Source organism: Rhinatrema bivittatum, chromosome 5, assembly GCF_901001135.1.
Source record: "Rhinatrema bivittatum chromosome 5, aRhiBiv1.1, whole genome shotgun sequence".
NCBI classification, from domain to species: Eukaryota; Metazoa; Chordata; class Amphibia; order Gymnophiona; family Rhinatrematidae; genus Rhinatrema; species Rhinatrema bivittatum.
In genome coordinates, this window is record NC_042619.1 from 99,180,149 (window position 1) to 99,205,059 (window position 24,911).

Below are 24,911 nucleotides of genomic sequence, written 5' to 3' on the forward strand. Positions count from 1 at the left end.
GTGGTTATCAATTAAGACTCCTAGGTCCCTAGCTGGGAGACAAAGATGTTTGGTGGTGTATTTTGTGTAGTGTTACTGTTTTCCGGGGAAATGAGGAGTAGTTCGGTTTTCGCCGAATTTAAAATCAGGTTTAAACTGGAGAGGAGGAGGTTAATTTCTTGTCGACAGGATTCCCAGTATTCGAGAGTTTTTGTAATTGATTCTTTGATGGGGATCAATATTTGCACGTCGTCTGCATAAAGAAAGTGTTTTAGTTGAAGGTTAGTTAGCAGCTGGCAAAGAGGAAGTAAGTAGATGTTGAAGAGGGTAGGGGAGAGAGAGGAGCCTTGAGGAACTCCGAGTGAGGAATTGCATCGAGGGGATTCTTTATTGTTTATTTTGACTTTGTACCCTCTTATTAGAAAGGAAGGTTTTGAACCAGGAGAGAGCCGTTCCTGTTATTCCGATGTCCGCCAGTCGGTTAAGGAGGATGGAGTGGTTGACTGTGTCAAATGCCGCAGACAGGTCTAGGAGAATTAGTAAAAAGGATTGACCTTTGTCCAGGCCCATGATGATATGGTCTGTCAGCGAAATGAGGAGAGATTCGGTACTTAATGCCTTGCGGAAACCGTATTGTGTGGGGAGCAGTATTTTATGATCTTCCAGGTAATTGGAAAGTTGCGAGTTGACTAATTTTTCCAATATCTTGGCAATAAAAGGAAGATTGGAAATAGGGCAGAAGTTGTTGTTGTCGTTTGGGTCCAAATTTGGTTTCTTTAGAAGGGGTTTGATAAATGCTAGTTTTAGGGCATCTGGGTAGATTCCCTGAGCTAAAGAACAGTTTATAATATCGGCCAGGGTGTTGGATATGGTGTCTGGTATTAGCAGGAGAAGTTTTGAGGGGATTTGGTCAGATGGATGGGAGGAAGGTTTCAATTTCTTTAAGAGAGAGTGGATCTCTGAAGCAGTAGTGGGTTCGAATGCTTCAAGAAATATATTTTTGTTTGACAAGAGTGGCTGATAGTAGGAGGTGGACCATGGGGCAGCAGAGTTAAAAGGTTGGATATTTTGTTTTGGAAGAAAAGCGCCAGATCATCTGCTTTGGATTGTGCTTGATCGATGGGGATTGTTGGGGCGTTGGTTTGTGTTAGTTCGGATACGTATGAGAAAGCAAATGTTGCTTACCTGATGTAACAGGTGTTCTCACAGGACAGCAGGATGTTAGTCCTCACAAATGGGTGACATCGAGGATGGAGCCCACCACGGAAAACTTCTGTCAAAGTTTAACAGAACTTTGACTGGCCCCAACTGGGCATGCCCAGCAAGGCACTGACCCTGCAGCCAGCAGGGGTCTCCCTTCAGTCTGATTTTCAAAGCTACAGGCAGTGCCTAAAAAAGTAAAAACTAAAACGAACCCAACACCGCGGGGTGGGCGGGCGGGTTTCGTGAGGACTAACATCCTGCTGTCCTGTGAGAACACCTGTTACATCAGGTAAGCAACATTTGCTTTCTCACAGGACAAGCAGGATGGTTGTCCTCACAAATGGGTGAGTACCGAGCTGAGGATGTCCCGACTTGCACCAAATGCACCCAACGACGTGCAACAGGCACAACAACTGGGGTGGAATTTGGTAAAGGGCATCTGCACCCTACCGGGAAGGTGGAAGGGTGTTGGTACATCATGTTGGAAAAAGGTTACGCAAGACAGATTGGCCGAAGATGGAGTCCTGTCTTCCAGCTTTGTCCAAACAATAGTGGGCTGCAAAAGTATGGAGAGAACTCCAGGTTGCAGCCCTGCAGATGTCAGGAAGCGGCACCGATCGAAGGTGTGCTACCGAAGTCGCCATGGCCCTCACAGAGTGTGCTTTTACACGGTCTTGAAAAGGAATGCCAGCTTGCTGATAGCAGAAGGAGATGCAGTCCGCCAACCAGGAGGAAAGAGCCTGCTTACCCACAGGTTGTCCTAACTTGTTAGGATGGAAGGAGACAAATAATTGAGTGCTCTTCCTGTGAGCAACTGTACGGTCTAGATAAAAAGCTAGAGCCCGTTTGCAGTCTAGGGTATGCAGGGTCTGTTCTCCGGAGTTGGAGTGGGGCCTGGGAAAAAAGATAGGTAGTATTATGGATTGATTGATATGAAACTCAGAAACTACCTTAGGTAAAAATTTAGGGTGAGTGCGGAGTACCGCCCTGTCTTGCAGGAGTTTAGTGTAAGGCGGATAGGTGACTAAGGCCTGTAACCCTGCGAGCTGAAGTAATAGCCAACAGGAATAATACTTTCCATGTGAGATACTTCAATTCACAGGAGTGCAGAGGTTCGAAAGGCAGTTTCATTAGACGACCAAGAACCAGATTAAGGTCCCAAGATGGGGCCGGAGGACGTAAGGGTGGCTTCAGATGGAGCAAGCCTTTAAGAAAGCGTGTTACCAGGGGTTGTACTGAAATAGGGACACCCTCTATACCTTTATGGAAAGTGGCTACCGCACTGACATGCATCCTAATGGAAGAGGTTTTAAGACCTGATTCCGATAGATGCCATAAATAGTCCAAGAACTTAGAGATTGGACAGGAAAGGGGATCAAGGGACTGAGAAGTGCACCATGATGCGTACCTTTTCCATTTATATGAATAGGATCTTCTGGTGGAGGGCTTTCGTGAAGCTATCAGGACACGAGAAACCGAATCTGAAAGGTTGAAAGGCTGAAGGACTAACCTTTCAACATCCATGCCGTCAGGGACAAGGCTTGGAGGTTGGGATGGAGGAGGCATCCGCCGTTTTGAGTGAGCAGATGCGGATCCGTTCCCAGAGGGATGTGCCTGCGGATGGAGAGATCCTGGAGTATGGGAAACCATACCTGGCGTGGCCAGTGGGGTGCTATTCAGGATCATGGTTCCTCCGTCCTGGCGAAGCTTCACGAGAGTCCTTGACAGAAGAGGAAGTGGAGGGAATGCATAGAGCAGACCTGTCGTCCACTTGAGGGAGAAGGCATCCCTCGGCCGAGAGTGCTGGCTCCGAATGAGAGAGCAGTAATCGTCCACTTTGTGGTTCTGAGGGGACGCAAAGAGGTCTATGCGGGGAGAGCCCCACTTGTGAAACAGAGAGGTCGCTACCAGAGGATCGAGTGACCACTCGTGTGGTTGGAAGACACGGCTCAGCTGGTCTGCCAATACATTGTCTACTCCCGGCAGGTAAGTGGCCCTGAGGTACATGGAGTGGGAGAGGGCTTCCGCCCAAATCTGCGCAGCTTCCTGACACAGAAGGAAGGAGCCTGTGCCTCCCTGCTTGTTTATGTACCACATGGCCACTTGGTTGTCCGTCTGGATTAAGATTATTTGATTGGATAGATGATCTTTGAAAGTTCTGAGCGCGTAGCGGATTGCTCGAAGTTCCAAGAAATTTATCTGGTGTTTGGCTTCCTCTGGTGACCATAACCCTTGGGTTTGGAAATCGTCCACATGGGCCCCCCAACCGATGTGGGAAGCGTCGGTGGTTAGGATTACTTGTGGATCTGGTAGGAGAAAAGGTAAGCCCTGAAGGAGGTTGACTTGAGTCGTCCACCAGGTTAAAGACAGGCGTAGCGCTTGTGAAACTGTGACTATGGAGGACAGAGGCTGAAAAGCTTGAATCCATTGGTGTCGCAGAGTCCATTGTGTTACTCTCATGGCTAGTCGGGTCATGGGAGTGACTTGAACCGAGGATGCCATGTGTCCTAGGAGAATGAGGAATTGGCGAGCCGTGGCAGTGTGTTGAGACTGGAGCTGGTGAGCTAGGGACATGAGAGTTTGGACCCGTTGAAGTGGAAGGTAGGCCTTTGCCTGTAAGGTGTCCAAGTCTGCCCCAATGAAGGATAAGGTTTGAGATGGGACTAAGCAAGATTTCTCGTAATTGACAAGAAACCCTAAGGAAAGGAGTGTGTGAATTGTCAATTTTAGGGAGGATTGAGCAATCTGAGGGGTAGAGGCCCTGATTAGCCAATCGTCCAGGTAGGGGTAGACGTGGACACCTTCCTTCCTGAGGAATGCTGCTACCACTACGAGACATTTGGTAAAGACTCGTGGAGCAGATGCCAGACCGAAAGGTAGTACCCGGTACTGATAATGGTCGCGGCCTACCAGAAAACGCAGATACTTGCGATGAGATGGTGTTATGGCAATGTGGGTATAAGCGTCCTTGAGGTCGAGAGAGCACAGCCAATCCCCCTTTTGCAGCAGAGGGAGCAGCGCGCCCAGGGTTACCATCTTGAACTTTTCTTTTTGAAGGTACTTGTTGAGGGCCCGAAGGTCCAGAATGGGACGTAGCCCCCCTGATTTCTTTGGTATTAGGAAGTATCTGGAATAGAATCCTGTCCCTTGTTGACAGGGAGGGACGGGTTCTATAGCATTTGATTGTAGAAGAAGGGATACTTCTTGTTGTAATTGAGCCAACTGGCTGGTTAGACTCCATGCCTGAAGGGGCGGGGAGTCTGGCGGGAGAGCCATGAAGTTGAGGTGGTAACCCTGTGCGATAATTGCTAACACCCAGTGATCTGAGGTGATCTGTTTCCAACGGTGTAAGAAGTGGAACAGTCGACCCCCCACAGGGATGTATGGAAGAGGGATCTGGCATGTGCTCAGTAGAGGGAAGTCAAAGGCCCGCCGCAGGCCCAGGAGGTGGGGCTACAGTAGGTCTTTGCTTTCTTGGCTGGCGAGGCTGAGGCCTGTTGGAGGACCGTGCAGGACGAGGCCTAGCTAATGGAGGATAATAGCGACGTGGTCGAAAGAACGACTTCTTAGAGTCCTTCTTTGGTGGTTGCTTGGAGGACACGTCAGGTGGGACAGACGAGAGTTGTTTCAACGTCTCATGGTGATCTTTTAACTCTGCCACAATCTGTTGAATTTGTTCTCCAAACAAATTGTCGCCTAAGCAGGGTAGATCAGCAAGACGATCCTGGACCTCTGGGCGAAGGTTAGACGCCTTTAACCAAGCCCAACGTCTGGCTGAGATGGCTGTGGCTGAAACTTTTGTGGAAGCATCGAATATGTCGTAGGCAGTTCTAATCTCGTGCTTCCCTGCCTCAAATCCTTTATGAAGAAGGGCTTGAAGCTGTGGTTGGTACTGATCCGGCAACGTGTCAGCATAGTCTTGCATCTGCTTAAGGATGGCTCTGTTGTATTGAGTCATGTAAAGTTGATATGAAGCTATGCGTGAAATCAACATAGCTCCATGATATACTTTTCGTCCCACACTATCCAGGAATTTATTGTCCTTGGTAGGTGGAGTGGAAGAGTGTGGCTTAAGACGTTTGGCCTTCTTCTGCGCAGACTCAACCACAACAGAACGATGATCCAGTTGAGGCTTTTGAAAACCTGGTGCTGACTGGACAAGATATGTGGAGTCAGCTTTTTTGTTAACTGGTGAAATAGATGAAGGAGATTCCCAGTTTTTCTTTAGCAGATCCAAAAACACCTGGTGAATAGGGATGGAAGCGATGATTTTTGGAGCATCCAGAAATTGGAGTAGTTCCATCATCTGGTGTCTGTCATCGGCTTCAGATTGTAACTGAAAAGGTACAACTTCTGACATCTCTTTTACAAAATTAATGAAAGAGAGATCCTCAGGAGGAGATCTTTTTCTACTCTCTGTAGGAGATGGTGGTGAAGGCAAATCTGTGTCAGAAGATGTATCATCATCATCACCCCAGGTATCGTAGGGATCATGTGGGACTTGAAGCCCTGAAGGACCTGGTTGAGGCTCTGAAGGCATCGATGGAAATCTAGATGGAATCGGTGCTGCAGTTGGAACTAGGAATGGCATCGAGGGCTTCGGCGCTGCCGATGGAATCGGTGCCAGACGCGGAATCGATGGAGCCGAAGGATAAATCGGTGGAGATATACCAGAAGGTACCGATGGAACCACCCCGGAAGGGGGAATCCGGAACGGTGTTTCTCCTGCCGATGAGAATCCAGTCGGAGACGGTGGTGTTGTCGATGGTACTGGAATTACCGATGGAAGGGCCGTCATAAGTGCCTCCATGCGGTGCAGTAGAGGTGCTAAAGCTTGCACCAACGGCTCGGTGGTCGATTCCCTCCTCGGTGGCGAAGTCGGTGCCGGCGTCGGTGCCGGAGGCGGTGCCAGAACCGGTGCCGATGGAGGTTGTAATTTCTTCATCGCTTTCTCGATGGCCTCCTGGACCAGCCGGTCCAGTTCTGCCCGGAGACCAGGGGTAACAATACCCGGCTCGACGGGAGAGGGAGGCTGAGGCAAGGCCGGAGGGACCACCGTAACCGGTGGGATCACGGCCCCCACACCCCGAGAGGGTGAGGGTTTCCTCGGTGCCTGCGAACGAGACGTGGAGGGTGTCCGGTCTGATCGCGGCTTCTTAGTCGGTGGCTCGGCTTGAGCGGAGGTCGATGGCTGTGGATCCTCGACAGGCCGAGACTTGTGCCGTCGATGGCGATGCTTTTCTTTCCGATCCCCTCGCCCATCCGGGGAAGGGACGGGAGTCGACGGCCGAGAAGCGATCGATGGCGGACGGTCACCGGAGGGTTGACGGTGATGGTGCAACTTCGACGGTGCCGGTTCCGATGACGTCGATGTTATCGATGGCGTTGGGGTGGGTGCATGGAAGAGGAGCCCCATCTTCTCCATCCTGGCTTTGCGACCTTTGGGTGTCATTAAGGCACATTTGGTGCAAGTCAGGACATCATGCTCACTACCCAAACACATAACACAAACCCTGTGGGGGTCTGTGATTGACATAGTCCGGATGCAATCCGGACAACGACGGAACCCCGTTGCCATGGCTGTAAGCCAAAATTTAGCCTGGGGATCGGTAAGTGCCAACAGGCCTCGAGGGCCAAAATCGACGGTAGTCGATGGAAAATGGCAAAAAACTTACCGGATTCCGTAAAGATGACAAAAATTTGTCGAAGGGAGACCCCTGAGGGGCAAATTTTCTTAGGAAATTAATTTCCAAATTCCTGTCAGGAACGTGGTAAGAGAGCTCCTTTCACCGCGTGGCAACTGCTGCGCGGAAAAAAGAAGACTGAAGGGAGACCCCTGCTGGCTGCAGGGTCAGTGCCTTGCTGGGCATGCCCAGTAGGGGCCAGTCAAAGTTCTGTTAAACTGACAGAAGTTTTCCGTGGTGGGCTCCATCCTCGATGTCACCCATTTGTGAGGACAACCATCCTGCTTGTCCTGTGAGAATAAAGCTTTAGGGTCGAAGATAATGTTGTGGATCTTGTGGGCATAGAAATCCCTTTTAGCTCTTAAGGTAGAGTTCCTGTAGTGGTGGAGAGCAACTTTGTATTTGGATAGTGTGCTTGGACAAGGTGTTTTGCGCCTTTCGCTTTCTTTCTGAGGGATTGTTTGAGTTTTCGAAAGTCTTTGGTAAACCAAGGTTGTCTTTTTGGGGCGTTGGGATTAAGTTTTTTTGATGAAATTGGACATAATTTATTTGCCACTGACTCTAATGTTGCTCCAGGACTACCCTGTGTCGACTGAAGAGAGGACCTTGGCATTCCTGTGGGTCACCATGAAATCATTTGAAGAAGACCTCAACAGTCCATAAGCATCAGAAATGCAGTATAATTGAGTTGCTATTCTCCTGGGTCCAGGTTTCTGCTTAGGAAACCCGCCTGAACATTCTGTCATACAAGATGTGCTACTGAACGCTGAGTGAGGTTCTCTTCTGGCCAACAAGAGTTTCTTCTGAAATCCCGAGGCTGTGCCCCCTTGTTTGTTCACAAATGCGAATTGCAGTTGTATTGCTGGACAGAGCAGATTCGCTTACCCGTAACAGGTGTTCTGAGGACAGCAGGATGTTAGTCCTCAACACGCGTGACATCAGATAAAGCCCTGATACAGAAAAATGTCAAAGTTTCTAGAATTTAGACTAGGTACATTGAGCATCCCCAGCATGTCCTATACCATGTGTCCATGCAGGGACCCTCTTCAATCTAACAATTACAATTAAAATAAAGAATATGAGAAACCCAAATACACAGGATGGCGGGTGGATTTTGTGAGGACTAACACCCTGATGTCCTCTAAGAATACCTGGTTACAGATAAGCAACACTGGTTTCTCCAAGGACAAGCAGGATGGTAGTCTTCACATATGGGTGAATCCCTAAGCTACAGGCTGCCCCAACCTAAAAGGGGACCAGATACCTAACCATCGGGCCGATACAGAAAAACGCGTGGGAGAGCCGGCGCTCCAAGGCCGCATATTTTACTTTCTGGATCGCGTGGGACTAACTAATAGGCTCATCAACATGCATTTGCATGTTGAGGGCGCTATTAGTTTCGGAGGGGGGGGGGGGGGGTTGGCCACGTGCTTTCCACGCGCTATTACCCCTTACTGTATAAGAGGTAAAAATAGCATGTCAAACGCGCGGCCAAACTGGTGCTGTTGGTAACAGAGGAGACAGCCTGAATCCAAATGGGCCCTAAGCTGGGAGAGTTGGCGTCTACATCTTAAAACAGGTTCCAAAGGACAGACTGGCCAAAACTATTGTGACAGCCATCCCTATCCAGACAGTAATGAGATGTGAATGTGTGAAAACTCCACTTCGCAGCTTTGCAGATATCCTCAGTGGGAACTGCTCGCAAGTGAGCCACAGACCCTGCCACGGCTCTAACAGAATGAGCCTTCACATAACCCCCAAGGTGCAGTCCAGCCTGGGCATAATAGAAAGGTGCAATCTGCTAGCCAACTGCCTATTGTCTGTTTGGCAACAGCAACACCCAAGCAACACCCAACCTATTTTTATCAAAAGAAAGTTAGGTGGATTATGCACTTCTATCCGCTCCAGATAGAAGGCTGAAGACTATGGCTCATACTTTGGTTCACTCAGCTTACCCAGAACCCTTTGTTCTCTCTGGCCTATTTGCAAACTCTGGCCATAAAAAAAAGTCACCACAAACTGACCCTAGAATGAAGACTGGGAGACATCTGGACTGCATTTGGAGCTGCTCAAAACTTATGGAGGGTCATGAGGTTACAAAGGGCAAATGGCTGAGGTCACATTCTCATAGGCTACCGTCTCCACTTGAGGGGCCCAACTAAAATCAGAGTTTTCCCAATTCCCCCTGAGGATGGAAAAGATGTATTTATTTTATTTTATTTAGCAGCTATACCGACAGTGGGAACATCATGTCGATTTACATCAAACTATAGGTAGAAAGTACAATGAACAGGGGAGGGGAATGGGATTACAGAGAACTAACTTGCATAACGGGTTACATGGTAGAGGAGGGAAAGAAAGAAGCGCAATAAACAGATTGAAAGGACAAAGGACTATCAGAGGATTGAAAACATCTGGCTTAAGCAAGGGGGGTCCTTAAGGTGGGCCTTAACTTGGATGGAAAAGGTATCAGGTAAATGTAGGTTTAGTTCATCTTATTTTAATATGCCAACCTCTGTAAGTGATAAATGATCATAGGCATCACACTATGTTTAAATCTATAAAACGCAGCACTCACTGACATACTAGGAGAGACAGGAGCTAGGGCTGAATTTGAGCAGAGTTCTGGTTGCCTGTATCTCCTAAGGATATGCAATAATAAATTTATATTTTTTCCTACTAAGTTGTGTGATATCCTTGTTTCCTATGTGGAGAATCTCTTTAAGAGTAAATTAATGCTCAACCAGGCTAAGGCTCACTTGCAGTCTAAACTGTGCAGTGCTCATTTGCTTTGGTGCAAATGGAGCCTGAGAAAGAATACTGGCAGGCCAATTAACTGGTTAAGATAGAAATCCATCACCACCTTAAGCAGGAAATTAGGGAGAGTACGCAAGACCACCCTGTCATGATAAAATTTAGTATAAAATGGATAAGTCATTAAGGCCTGGAGCTCGCTGACTGTGACCGCCACCAGAAATATGAATTTCCAGGTCAGGTACTTCAGGTCACAGGTGTGCATTGGCTCAAAAGGAGCTTTCATCAGCTAACACCATGTTGCTGTCCCAAGAATCAGCAGGCGGCCTTAGAGGATGCTTCAACTGAAGCAGGCCCCACATGAAATGTACAACTATAGGCTACAGAGATAAGTGTACCTTCTACACCATGGTGGTATGCGCCAATTGCACAGAGATGAACCCTAACGAGGTTGGTTTTTAAGCCAGCCTCCAACAGATGAAGATAATCAAGCAGTTTTTGTGTGGGAAGGAGAATGGATCTAGGGCCATCTGCTCACACCACACAGAAAACCTCCTCCACTTCAGTCCATAGGATTTTCTAGTGGAAGGCTTACTAGAACCCACCAGAACCAGAGATCTTCTGAAAGATCAGCTGCAGAATCAACCTCAACATCCAGGCTGTAAGCGACAGGGCTTTGAAGTTGAGATGCCACAGCCTGCCCTGATCTTGTATAATGAGATTTGGGCAAGTCCCCAGACTAATCTGTTTCCGGATGGTCCCACAGGAGTGGAAACCAGACCTGCCTCGGCCAATGAAGGGCTATGAGGTTCATAGTCCCTCCGACCTCATGAAGCTTCAAGAGATTCTTTGCCACTAAGGGAATCTGAGGATATGCCTACAGATGACACTTGCCCCAATGACAAACAAGGGCGTCTGAGGCTGGATTGCCGTCTGACGTATACAGGAAGCAGAACAGAGGCACCTTACTGTTGCATGGGGATGCGAACAGATCTACGTCTGGCCTTCTCCAGAGGCGGAAAGTATGCTACCCTGTGGTCCAGGGACCACTTGTGGGATCTGAAAGTTTGACTCAGCCTGTCCGCTAACATGCTCTCCTTCCCGGCCAGGTACATGGCCCTAAGCACCATTTCGTGGAACAGGGCCCACAAACAGATCTGGACCACTTCCTGACACAGGAGGGATGATCCTGTGCCTTCCTGCTGGTGCTACCACATGGCTACCTGGTTGTCGGTCTGGATCAGGACAAATTTGTTGGACAGCACATCTCTGAAAGCCCATTGCGTTTATCTGATCGCTTGAAATTCCAGGAAGTTGATTTGACAAGAATGTTGCTCAGCGGACCAAAGACCCTGGGTACCGAGCCCATCTACATGAGCTTGCAACCCCAGGATAGATGAATCTGTGGTTAGGACAATTTGAGCGGGAAGAGTCTGAAACGAGATCACTTTTTCCGATTGGAAAGTGCCCACCACCAGGACAATGAGTCCCGGAGAGACAGGGTGACAGATGCAATCTCAGAGGCTCTGAGAGGCCTGGCACCACTGTGACCTCAGGGTCCATTGGGCTCTGCACATGTGTCAATGTGCCAACGGAGTAACATGGATGGTTGCAGCCATATGGCCCAACAGCCTCAACATGTGCTAGGCTGACACTTGCTGACTCTTGAATCTCTGCCACATTGGTCAATACGGCAACAGCCCTCTGGTGGGGCAAGAAAGGCCTTGGCCTGAGCCATGTCTAGCAATTGAGATGACTGGCTGAAATGGGACTTTCGGTAGTTGAGAACAAACCCTAATGACTCCAGTATCTGAATGGTCAAGTGCATGGACCTGGTGGCCCCTGCCTGAGGCATGCTCTTGATCAGCCAATTGCCCCAGATATGGGAAGACATGCACTCCCAGACTATGGAGATGCACCGCCACCACCATAGCCAGGCATTTTAGCAAGACCCGCATGGCAGACGCAAGCTCAAATGGCAACACTGTACTGGAAGTGCTGTGTACCCATCACAAATCGGAGACTTTCCTGTGACCATCTCGATATCAGTGTATGCATCCTTTAGATTGAGGGAATATAGTCAGTCCCCTTTTTGCAAAAGGAGGATCAAGGTGCCCAGAGAAACCATCTTGAATTTCTATTTAGAAACTTGTTCAAGGCCTTAGGTCTAGGATGGGATGGAATCCTCTTGTTCTTTAGAATCAAGAAGAACTTTGAGTAGAATCCCTGCCCTCTTTGCCCTAGTGGTACAGGCTCACCCACTCTGGCTGTTAAGAGGGAGGAGAGCTCCATTTGTAGTACCTTCCGATGAGCTACCTGCCCATAATGTGGTTAAGGAGCGCAATTTTGCGGGACACTCAATAGATTCAATTGGTACCCGTGACAGATGATAGAACCCACTGGTCCAAGGTTACACTGGGCCACTGATTTGCAAAGAACTAAAGCCTGCCCCCGACCGGAGGGTCCATCATCCCAGGTATGGGCAACCAGCTTACGCTCCCTATGGCCCAGTCAAAACCCTGTGCCCGGAGTTGACTGAGGAGCTGGCTGGGGTTTGGGGGCTCTCTGCCTGGGATGGCCACAGGACCCTTGATGGTGTTGACGGGAGCAAGGAGGCAGAGGATAGTACTTCCTTTGGCAAAAGAAAGACTTCCTTGGTCCCTATCTCACCAGCCTCCTAGAAGAGGACAATTCAGGCATGGTGGCAGAGAGTTGGAGACTTTCATGGTGGGCCTGAAGTTGTTCTGGATACCTTGATTTTTGTCTGTATTGCTACTTTTGGTTTCCAGTCTATTGGGCTGTTTGTGTTGGGCCTGAAGTTGAGCCATAACACCCCTCACCCTATCTCTGAAGAGATTCTTCCCAGTCACAACAAGTCAGCGAATCGTGCCTGTACTTCCTGTTGGAGATCCAAGGCCTGCAGTCATGCCATTCTGTGGGTGTCTATTCCCAGTGCAGAACATAACAAATTGCCATGCTGGGTCATACAAAGGGTCCATCAAGCCCAGCATCCTGTTTCCAACAGAGGCCAAACCAGGCCACAAGAACCTGGCAATAACCCAAACACTAAGAAGATCCCATGCTACTGATGCAATTAATAGCAGTGGCCATTCCCTAAGTAAGCTTGATTAATAGCCGTTAATGGACTTCTCATCCAAGAACTTATCCAAACCTTTTCTGAACCCAGCTACACTAACTGCACTAATCACATCCTCTGGCAACAAATTCCAGAGCTTTATTGTGCATTGAGTGAAATAATTTTCTCCGATTAGTCTTAAATGTGCTACTTGCTAACTTCATGGAATGCCCCCTAGTCCAATTATTCAAAAATGTAAATAACCGATTCACATCTACTCGTTCAAGACCTCTATCATATCTCCCCTCAGCTGTCTCTTCTCCAAGCTGAACAGCCCTAACCTCTTCAGCCTTTCCTCATAGGGGAGTTGTTTCATCCCCTTTATCATTTTGGTTGCCCTTCTCTGTACCTTCTCCATCTCAAATATATATCTTTTTTGAGATACGGTGACCAGAATTGTACACAATATTGAAGCTGTGGTCTCATCATGGAGTGATAGAGGCATTATGACATTTTCTGTTTTATTAACCATTCCCTTCCTAATAATTCCTAACATTCGGCTCGATACAGTAAGGCCGCGGTAAAAACAGTGCGGCTGTGTCAGGCGCACCCTTCCTCCCCGCACGCACAGTTCTCTTCACTAACTCCCCGATACTCTCCTCTAATCGCATGCAAATGCATGCCGCGGCTGTGAAGCGTTAGGGAAGGGTTATGCCCGCGCAACCCATTTTACTGTATAGGCGCTGTAACAGCGCCTATACAGTAACCTGGGTGCGCTGGTACCTGTCATTTCAAATGACATTTGAAATGACAGGCACCAGGAAGTGTAAAAAAGTGTAAAAAGTGTAAAAAACAAAAAACCTGTGTGTTATATAAAAAAATAAAACAATTTTAAATACCTCACACCCCGTGACGCCAAACGTCGTGACGTCACGTCTTCAGCGGCCAATTGCACGATTTTCCCGTGCAGGCGGCCATCTTTATTTTGCCACCTACCTGCCTGCCCGATCGAACACGCTGCCGCTACTCGCTCCCCGGATCTCGCTGCCACCCCTGGATCCTGCTGCCGCTGCCCCCCCGGACCCCGCTGCTGCCTACCCGCCGCTCCCGGATCCTGCTGCCGCCCCCCCCCCTGCTGCCGACCTGCCCGTGCGATTTTGGCGCTCATCCAGGCAGGGGAGGGAGGGAGGAAGGGAGAAGGGACTACCGGATGCCGCTGATGGCTGCCCGCCGCCCACCGGCCGCCTGGACCCACGGCCCTCCGACAGGTATTTAAAATTGTTTTATTTTTTTATATAACACACAGGTTTTTTGTTTTTAACACTTTTTACACTTACCATAGCAGCCCCGAGCCTTGCTACTTTTTCGTTTGTTTTTTTTTTGCTTCGGGAGGAGGGGACCGGACGGGGCTGCAGGAGACCGGATGGGACCAGGGCGGGTAAGCAATGTTTTTACACTACACTACACTAACTCCTACTAGGGGGAGGCTGTAAACTAGCAGGTTAAGGCCGCGGCAGAACAGCGGGTTACGGAGGAGATAATATCAGCGCCCGTTACAGTATCGCAGGGGAATAGCTAATTCCTTCATTATACAGCTTTTTCGTTCATTTACATGCTGGGTGCGGAAAGGGTTTAGGAAAGGGTTTAGGAAGCGCTAAGGACGCGTGAAACTGGAGACTATCGCTGGATGGCCTTACTCGTCTGTATTGTGCGCTCCCAGCATGTTACAGACCGGGAATCTTTAACTCAACGTTACTGTATCGACCTGATTGTTTGCTTTTTTGACTGCTGCAGCATACTGAGCAGACAATTTTAAAGTATTATCCACTATGATGCCTAGATCTTTTTCCTGGGTGATAGCTCCTAATATGGAACCTAACATCGTGTAGCTACAGCAAGGGTTATTTTTCCCTCTATGCAACACCTTGCACTTGTCCACATTAAATTTCATCTGCCATTTGAGTGCCCAATCTTCCAGTATTGCAAGGTCCTCCTGAAATGTATCACAATCCGCTTGTGATTTAACTACTCTGAATAACTTTGTATCATCCGCAAATTTGATAACCTCACTCGTGTTCCTTTCCAGATCATGTATAAATATATTGAAAAGTACGAGTCCCAATACAGATCCCTGAGGCACTCCACTGTTTACCCTTTTCCACTGAGAAAATTCACCATTTAATCCTATTCTGTTTCCTGTCTTTTAACCAGTTTGTAATCTACAAAAGGACAACACCTCCTATCCCATGACTTTTTAGTTTTCTTAGAAGTCTCTCATGAGTGACTTGCCTTCTGAAAATCCAAATACACTACATCTACCGATCTCAAAAACATTGTAGGTCGCAAGGAATGCTTTCTGCACTCCAGACCCTTGTGCACCACTGACAAGGGTGTCTTGCTGCTGTTGAAGCAGCTCTTCCACCACCACCTCTTGCACCTGCTTCCAGATATCACACGAGTACTAGCTCATGTAGAGCTGGTAGGCAATAACGTGGGCAATAAACATGGCACCTTGAAACACTTTCCTCCCAAGAACATCCATTGCTCTTTGATTCCTTGGCACCCTGGGGGTGCCAAGGAATGGGTCTGCCCATCACAGACTGGTGAGGCAGCTGACATCTATCGAATCCAGCAGCCTTCTGGAAGAGGTAGATCATGTCTGCTTTCTTGTTAATGGGAGGCACTGTGAGGAGAAGTTCCCATATCCTCAGCAGCAATTCTTTTAAAGATTTGTATACAGGACCTGCCACAATCTCCCTTAGGAGACTCCACAACTGGAGGATCTCAAGCATTTTGTGCCTGGCATCATGCTTTGTTAAAAGTTGAAATGGGATGGCCCCCATCACTCTCACAGAGAAGGTCAAGCCCTCGTGGGGACTTCATTCATCTAGAGGACAAGGGTCTGATGGGAGACCATCAAAGTCCTCTGAGGATGAAATATCTGGATCATCCCTCCAGGGGGTCACAAGGACCCTCCATCCTCACTGTATGCTACAGGGGATGGGACCTAGGTGCTCAGCCTTTGTCCAGAGGTACAGGCACTGGCAGAACTGGACAGAGCTACAGGACACAGCATCTCTGCCGGCCTTTGGGGAGTTTCCTCCTTGGAGAAACCGGCAACTACTACTGTAGATGCTGTCCTGGGAATCAGTGCCAGCTGGGTCTGTAAGGCACAGATGAGCATGTTGAGCTTCTCCAGAAGTGGTATGAGGACGGGCAGCACCATATCTGTTGCCATCTTTGCCACAGAACCAAGGCCCTACAACACCCACTCCATCGCAAGCTGGACTGTGCTCCAGCTTCTCCTCAAACGTTGCTGATGCCAAAACAGACTAGGAGGAAGGAGGGGTAGCCAGATCTTTGGAACCGTGCGGGGGATCGGCACCTAGCACCAGGATCAGTGGAGACTTGTGGACCCTCTGCACCAATAGAGAATGGGCCCCCCTCACCGCTGTCTCGCTTCGGGGACATCGCAACAAAAGTGCCTGGTGCCAATGCTTCTTTGGTTTCTCTCGATGCTCAGCCTGGTCTTTGCCCAGTGCCAAGGTCAAAGATGAACCCAGTGTCCTCAGCCCGGAGAAGATAGACAATGGTCAGTCTCCGGTGCCCCTATCCACTGGCATCAATGGAAAAGACATTCCTGCCAATGTCTATGGCATGGTGTCCATCGGTGGGGCTCCAAGGTCCATCTTGTCGAATCAAAGCAGATGTCCCTTTGGGGTCATCTGGACACACACCTGGATGTCATGCGATGCCCCCACGTAGAGGATACATACCTCATCAGGATCAGCAATAGACATGATCCTCTGGCACCAGTGAAAACCAGACACGGCCGTGACAGGGCGAAACAAAAGGACTGCAAATTCGAAAGTGATGGCAGCGGTCGATGGCCGGTGGGCACAGACCGTCACCACAGGAGGGAATTGACTGCGAAAGGAAACTTACCCGAAATGCAGAAAACCCTGTCTAGCGACACTACAGGAAGGCACAGAGAGGGGCCTGGCGATGGAATCAAAAGAAAATCACAAAAACAAAGAGCAAAAAAGTTTGTAAAAGTCCAAAATTGCAATGTTTCAAAGGTAAAATGCTCTAAAGAATAGGGAAATTGGTTCTTACCTGCTAATTTTTGTTCCTGTAGTACACAAATCAGTCCAGACAAGTGGGTTTTGCATCCCTACCAGCAGATGGAGGCAGAACTAAACTTTTCAGGCACTGCTACTTAACAGAGAGTACCACCTCCAGTCCCTCAGTATTGACCTGTACCCAAGTCAATGAAGAGTCAACAATAATCTCAAATCTTCCCTCCTAGGGCAAACATATTTTATTTAAAATTCTTATATACCGCACGATTAAGGCAGGTATCTGCCCATCTAAGCGGTTTACAAAATTATGTTCATAAAATAGGGACAAAACAATCAAATTAAATACAGTAGGTACATCAAATCTGATATATGTTTCAACAAATTGGATTACTGGTTATTGAATGCTTTAGTAAACAGATAGGTTTTCAGTTTTTTCTCAAATTCATTTATGATTAACTGTCAATCTTACGTGGTCAGGTAAAGCATTCCACTGGATTGGACCAGCTACAGAAAATGCACGCTTTCGTGTTAGAGCCAGGGTTGCTGATTTGACTGAGGGAATTTCTAAAATGCATTTGTCCATCGAACGGAGTTGTCTTGAAGGTTTATAGATACGTAATAGTGAACAGAGCCAAACAGTATTTGTATTATAAAGCAGATTATGGATCATGGTAAGTAACTTAAAGGAGATACATTGGGTAATCTGAAGCCAATGTAATTGTTGTAATAATACTGGTGTTATATGTTCTGATCTTGGTAGGTTAAAGATAGTTCTAGCAGTCGCATTCTGAACAAGCTGAAGTGGATGTATTGTTGACAAAGGTAGACCCAAGTATGTTGAAAGGTCTGGAGGGAAGCCAGAAAAATCTCCTCCTGCATCCTCCTCCATAGACACCACCTCCGACCTGACTCTCTGTATGTGGGCGTCCATAGGGCCCGAAATAGGGGTTCCCAGAGGGACTGCGGGGTTAGTCCTCTCCTTCGCCTGACACTTTTAGGCTGTGTGCGGCATTCAGGAAATTGTTAACCGGGGTAACCTGATACACAGGAAAGAAAAAAAACACCGCGGCACCCACTAGCTGCTTGCCAACGCCATCTTGGATCCAGGGGGAGGGGCCTCCACCAGGCCCTGCAAATGTTTGCATGCTCAGACATCTATGCCATGGGGGGGGAACATGCAGCATAGATTGACTCCTGCCATGGCAACACTTCAAAGCATGGCAGCCCGAGTTCATTCAGGAAAAGTCACCAATCGGCAGCCCTGTATACAAAGTCTTCCTTCCCCAGCTTAGAGGTCTACGTCTCTAAACCCGGCCATGACAGCAATTCAAACATCAGCTTTTTTTTTTTTTTTTTTTTTAAAGAAACAGTCCAAACAATAGAAGATGAAATACTTCCCGAGGGAAGTGAAAACTTGATGCTTGGGGAAGACGACCTCATAGAAAGGAGGGAACCAGGACCCCTGGCTTTCCTAAGCCTGGATGATGCAGGCTAAAGCAGCACAGGGATCACAAATCCAGCTCGACCTGAGGGATGGTCATCGAAGGAACCTAGCACCTCAGGGACGACATCTATTCTTTACCTAAACCTACTCTAATCTTCTAATTATTTTTCTTCATTTTTTTTTTTTTTTAACTAGACATGTAGGTTTGCACTTCTACCATCTGCTGGAGACAGAAATACTGCAGGTGGCACTCAGTTAAGTAGCAGTACCTGAAATGTTTGGTTCTCTGCCTCCATCTGCTGATAGGGATTCAAAACCCTCTTGTCTGGACAGATCTGTGGTATGAACAGGAACTGCCCTTCAATGGACTAAACAGCTGTTCCATAAGCTACATGGATGAGAGGTTTTAGTAAACCTTTGAAGTGCCTTGACATGATCTGGCTTTGTTGCACACCACTTAATGATAAATGATGCTACATAAGTTCTATTTTATGTCTCATACCTGCAGTCATGTCATTCATTAATCTCAAGCAATTCAGGCCAACAATCTCAGCAGCATTCAACATGGACCTCCTTTCTGCATCAGTAAAGAATGAAGGAACCTGAAAAAAGATGTAAGAATTAAATTACAAGAGAATTAGACAACTAAAAGTCTGACAAAACAACTGGCTATACAAAAACAATTTTAGTTTTCCAGATAATCACACCAAAATGTTTCCAACCCTATTCCATACCTTGAAACCTACATTTTAAATTGAAAATACACAGTATACTTATACAGAGTTAAATACAAAGGATAGGGACCCCTGAGTCAAATTGTATGTTTCAATGAATCTCTATGTGAGCAGAAACTGACAGCCTCTACATAGTACAAGTTAAGCAGATCAATAGCTGAATATGACTGAAGTATCTTGTCAAAACATTCTATGAGAAACTATCTGCTGATCCAACATTTCCAAGGATCCTAATATGAGGGGAGAGAAAGGTTATCATCAATCGAAAATATTTCTTGAAAGTGGAAAATCCTCATGCTCCTGTTCTTTAAATTCTCTCCAAGATTCATACATTTTTTAGATCCCCCTGGTCATTCTATTTATTATGTTAGCAAATGAATCTTTGAAAGAACCTGTATCCATGTTTCTTGATATTCTTTTAAAACACTAATTTTGTAAGATGGTGTTTTATTTGAGACTATACATATGATAGATATTTTGACATATTTCTGGCTTAAGTAAGAGCAGTTGCTTACCTGTAACAGATATTCTCCTAGGACAGCAGGATGTTAGTCCTCACATGTGGGTGACATCATCCAATTGAGCCCAGCACAGAAACCTTTTGTCAAAGTTTCTAAAAACTTTGACCAGCAGACTGAGCATGCCCAGCCTGCCATCATCACATGTCCACGCGAGGTCCCCCTTCAGTCTCACAATATAGCAAAATATGAGCGAAATAATAACACACCAGAAGGAGAACCCAACTCCATGGGGAGGAGGTCAGGATTCCTGAGGACTAACATCCTGTCCTAAAACATCTGTTACAGCTATGCAATTGCACTTTCTCCTAGGACAAGCAGGATGGTAGTCCTCAAATGTAGGTGAGTACAAAGCTCCAGACTGCCCCACCCAACAAAAAGTCCAACAGCGACTGAAGGTGCCAACAGACAACACAACTGCGGCGATGTATGGAACAGGGGGGCGGTCTGGGTCCCGCAAGAAGAGTTGGGTTAAAGTCTGGAACAGATTATGCAGGACGGACCGACCAAAAGCACTGTCCCGACGTCCATCCCTGTCTAGGCAGTAGTGAGCCGCAAACATGTGAAGAGAACACCAGGCTGCAGCTCGGCAAATTTCAATGATGGGGACTGCATGCAAATGAGCCACCGACGTTACCATAGCCCGCACAGAGTGAGCCTTTACTCTGCCAGCTAGCTGAAGGCCTGTCTATGCATAACAGAAGGCAATGCAATCCGCCAGCCACTTGGACAAGGTCTGTTTTCCTTCTGACACTCCCAGCCAGTTGGAGTCAAAGGACACGAAGAGCTGGGTGGACTGTGTGGCTCGCTGTGCGATCCAGGTAGAACGCCAAAGCCCTTTTACAGTCCAGGGTATGGTGTGCCCGTTCCCCTGGGTGGGAATGAGGCTGCGGAAAAAAGGTGGGCAGAATGATGGACTGATTTGAGGTGGAAATCAATTATGACTTTGGGCAGAAACTTAGAGTGCATATGCAAGACCACACAATCGTGGAAAAACTTCATGTACAATGCATACGTAACCAGAGCCTGAAGTTCACTGACCCTACGGGCCTTTCCAGGTGAGGAACTTCAGGTCACAGGACTACAGCAGCTCGAAAGGAGGTCACATGAGTCTTGCCAGGACAATGTTGAAGTCCCAGAACGCAACCAGAGGCTGAAGGGGGGGGGCCCTCAGCTGGAGGCGGCTCTGCATGAAACGTCCCACGAAGGGTTGGACCAAAACCGGTGTGTCAGCAATACCTCCATATGTTGTACAGAGGTGCACTGACAGAACTGGTCTGGAGCCCAGACTCTGACAGGTGCCACAGATAGTCTAGCAGTTGGGGTAGGGGGCATGAGAAAGGATCTAGATCATGATCCACACACTAGATGGAAAAACGTTTCCACTTTGAGCTGTAGGACTTCCTGGTCGAGGGTTTCCGGGACTCTTGCGACCTTCAGGCCCCCCTCGGGAGATTCCCACTCCTAATCCACCAACTTCTTCACCTGCTTCGGTAATGGAAAGGTGGTAGGAGGTCCCCACAATCTCTCCAGTAGGGGATTCACGCCTTTGTCAGGGTCTTCCTGGATGTCTTTGATGCCGAGCTCCTCCAGCACCTGGGGAATCAATGGGCCCAGTTCCTCTCTGCAGAACAGCCGAACCACACACGGGTCATCTCCTTCTACAACCAGAACTGCCTCTGGATCCTGCATGGGATCCCCCAAGACCAAAGGATCTCATTACAAGTTCTGTGTTGGATCTCCCAGGGCACTCACAGGGTCCTTGTCCGGTGCCACCAGACCACCTTGGAGCTGGTCAGGATCATCCAGGCTATCCGACGAATCGCCCTCCTCTGGGGCTCACCCAAGACCCAGCATCCACAGGATCCATGTCTCCATAGGCCCCCAGCCTTCTTGGCTGTCCAGGACTGCCTAGGCAAAAGCCTCTTTGCCCCTAATTCCTTCTGGGTTAAATAAGCCTTATGAAGGAGAAGCACAAAGCCCATGGAAAGGCCTGTGGGTCTGAGGAGGAAGAGTCCTGTGACTCCCGCCCGAGGCCCCCTCCAACAGCAGAGTCCTTTCCCACAGGAAAAAGCATGGGAGGGGAATTCCAGGGCTCAGAAATGGCAGCCTTAACTTCTGCATATGCTGCCAAAATGGCCGTAGGATCCTCTGCCCGCCCCCGGAGCCGACCCAGCCACCTGCCCTCTCACCGCTTCCCTGGGGTAGCACCAAAGTACCAGCCCCTCCCCCCCCCCCCCCCCCCAAAGTGTAAATGCGGCAAAACAAGGCTGTAACGAGGCGAGATTGCCTCAGACCACAGCAAAAAGTCAGCCACGCTGCGGGAGGGGGGGAACCAGCATGTCGGGGAAGTCGGGCCTGCACACGTGGTCAGGACTAAAAACAAACATAACAGCAAGAATCCCACTGATCACTGTCCCAGTGCTGAAATACAGCACTTCCCAACCCCAAAAGCAGGCAATTTGGCCAACTCCCTCCTGCCTGCCTCCTGGCAGAAAAAATTTACCCGCTCCTCAGCCCTGCTGCAGCAGCCTCTCCCAGTCCCTGCTCTCTCTCTAAAAAAAAAAAAAAAAAAAACCAAACAAACAGGGCCTAAAGGGAACAAAGGAGGAAAGACTACTTCCCTGGTTCTAAAGGCTACCTGCAGAGGAGCCCCTGGCTATCTATCCCCGCCCCCCTCTCGTGAAAAAAGGGTCAAGTCTTGACAGGGACTGCCAACCCACACTTGCCCTGCTCTACCCGAAGGACCCTAACACCTCAGGGAGCTGAATCCTCTTCTTATAAGAACATGCCATACTGGGTCAGACCAAGGGTCCATCAAGCCCAGCATCCTGTTTCCAACAGTGGCCAATCCAGGCCATAAGAACCTGGCAAGTACCCAAAAACTAAGTCTATTCCATGTTACCGTTGCTAGTAATAGCAGTGGCTATTTACTAAGTCAACTTAATTAACAGCAGGTAATGGATTTCTCCTCCAAGAACTTATCCAATCCTTTTTTTAAACACAGCTACACTAACTGCACTAACCACATCCTCTGGCAACAAATTCCAGAGTTTAATTGTCTGTTGAGTGAAAAAACTCTCAGATTAGTTTTAAATGTGCCACATACTAACTTCATTTAGTGCCCCCTAGTCCTATTATCCGAAAGAGTAAATAACCAATTCACATTTACCCATTCTAGACCTCTCATGATTTTAAACCTCTATTATATCCCCCCTCAGCTGTCTTCTCCAAGCTGAAAAGACCTAACCTCTTTAGTCTTTCCTCATAGGGGAGCTGTTCCATCCCCTTTATCATTTTTATCGCCCTTCTCTGTACCTTCTCCATCGCAACTATATCTTTGAGATATGGTGACCAGAATTGTATGCAGTATTCAAGGTGCAGTCACACCATGGAGCGATACAGAGGCATTATGATATTTTCCGTTTTATTCACCATTCCCTTTCTAATAATTCCCAACATTCTGTTTGCTTTTTTGATTGCCACAGCACACAACTAGACCTTTCTTGGGTGGTACTCCTATTAATGAACTTAACATTGTGTTAACTATAGCATAGGTTATTTTTCCCTATATGCATCACCTTGCACTTATCCACATTAAATTTCATCTGCCATTTCGATGCCCAATTTTCCAGTCTCACAAGGTCTTCCTGCAATTTATCAATCTGATTATGATTGAACTACTCTGAATAATTTTGTATCTGCAAATTTGATTACCTCACTCATATTTCTTTCCAGATCATTTATAAATATATTGAAAAGTACAGGTCCCAATACAGATCCCTGAGGCAATCCACTCTCCCTTCCACTGAGAAAAATGTCCATTTAATCCTACTCTGTTTCCTGACTTTTAGCCAGTTTGTAATCTACGAAGAGGACATCGCCACCTATCCCATGACTTTTTACTTTTCCTAGAAGCCTCTCATGAGGAACTTCTGAAAATCCAAGTACACTACCATCTACTGGTTCACTTTTATCTACATGTTTAACTCCTTCAAATTTGTCAGGCAGGACTTGCCTTGGGTAAAGCCATGCTGACTTTGTTCCACTAAACTATGTCTTTCTATATGTTCTATGATTTTGATATTTAGAACACTTTCCACTATTTTTTTTGGCACTGAAATCAGGCTAACTGGTCTGTAGTTTCCCGGATCGCCCCGGAGCCCATTTTAAATATTGGGGTTACATTTGCTATCCTCCAGTCTTCAGGTACAATGGAGAGATTACTTACCTGTTAATCTCGTTTTCCTTAGTGTAGGGCCGGCAGATGGACTCATTACAAATGGGTATAGTGTGCTCGTGCTAGCAGTTTGAGACGGATCTGACGTCAGCACGTGGTACATATACCCCTGCAGGAAGTGCAGGCGCTCAGTAATCTTCCTTGCAAAAACTTCATGGATATATGTGTGACTGACCGATCAATTGACTGAACATGATTAACCTGACCGATTGACAGTAGCTGGAGACCGCCAATGTTCTCAACCGGAAGGCGTCGACACCCGGCAGGGTGGATACCTAATGTCAGAAAACATGGCTTACCTCGAAATGGTGAATTCCCATGTATATTGGCAGCCGGGCGGGATGCTGAGTCCATCTGCCTACACTAAGGAAAACTAGATTATCAGGTAAGTAATCTCTCCATTTCCTAGCGTGTAGCAGATGGACTCAGAACAAATGGGATGTACAAAAGCTATTCCCGGACTGGGTGGGAGGCTGCCAGAGGTCCGTTTAGGATTGCCCTTGCAAACGCTGTGTCCTCCCTGGCCTGGACGTCCAGACGGTAAAATCTGGAGAAGGTATGGAGGGAGGACCACGTTGCCGCTCTGCATATCTCTGCAGGCGACAGCATCCTATTTTCTGCCCAGGAGGCCGCCTGCGCTCTTGGTAGAGTGAGCCTTGACCCGTAGAGGTGGTGGTTTTCCTGCTTCTACGTAGGCCGCCTTGATGACTTCTTTGATCCAGCGAGCAATTGTCGCCCGTGAGGCCGCTTCTCCTTGCCTCTTCCCGCTGTGATGGTGATGGTGGTCCGTCTTTCGTACTGCTTCCGACGTTTCCAGGTATCTGGACAATAGCCTGCCGATGTCGAGATGGCGCAGTATTCGACCTTCTTCAGACTTCTTCAAACCTTCCGTGGTTGGCAAGGATATGGTTTGGTTGAGGTGGAAGTGCGAGACTACCTTGGGTAAGAAGGAAGGAACCGTGCGAAGATGGATAGCCCATGGGGTGATCCTGAGAAACGGATCGCGGCAGGACACTGCTTGTAGCTCTGAGATGCGGTGTGCTGAACACACGGCCAGCAAGAACACTAACTTCAAGGTTAACAGACGGAGGGACAGGCCTCAGAGGGGTCTGAAGGCAGGTCCTGCTAGGAATTCCAAAACTAGGTTGAGGTTCCACAGGGGCACCGGCCACTTCAGTGGCAGGCGAATGTGTTTGA

At 48.0% G+C, this 24,911-nt stretch overlaps 1 protein-coding gene across 1 annotated transcript in view; it reads right to left on the reverse strand.

Moving 5' to 3' along the window:
- Nucleotides 1–24,911, reverse strand: part of HSPH1 (heat shock protein family H (Hsp110) member 1) — a 216,780-nt gene that overhangs the window by 143,846 nt on the left and 48,023 nt on the right. Inside the window, exon 5 of the mRNA XM_029602650.1 lies at nt 18,725–18,824. Within this exon, the coding sequence (XP_029458510.1) occupies nt 18,725–18,824 (100 nt within the window). The remainder of the gene's footprint in view (nt 1–18,724; nt 18,825–24,911) is intronic.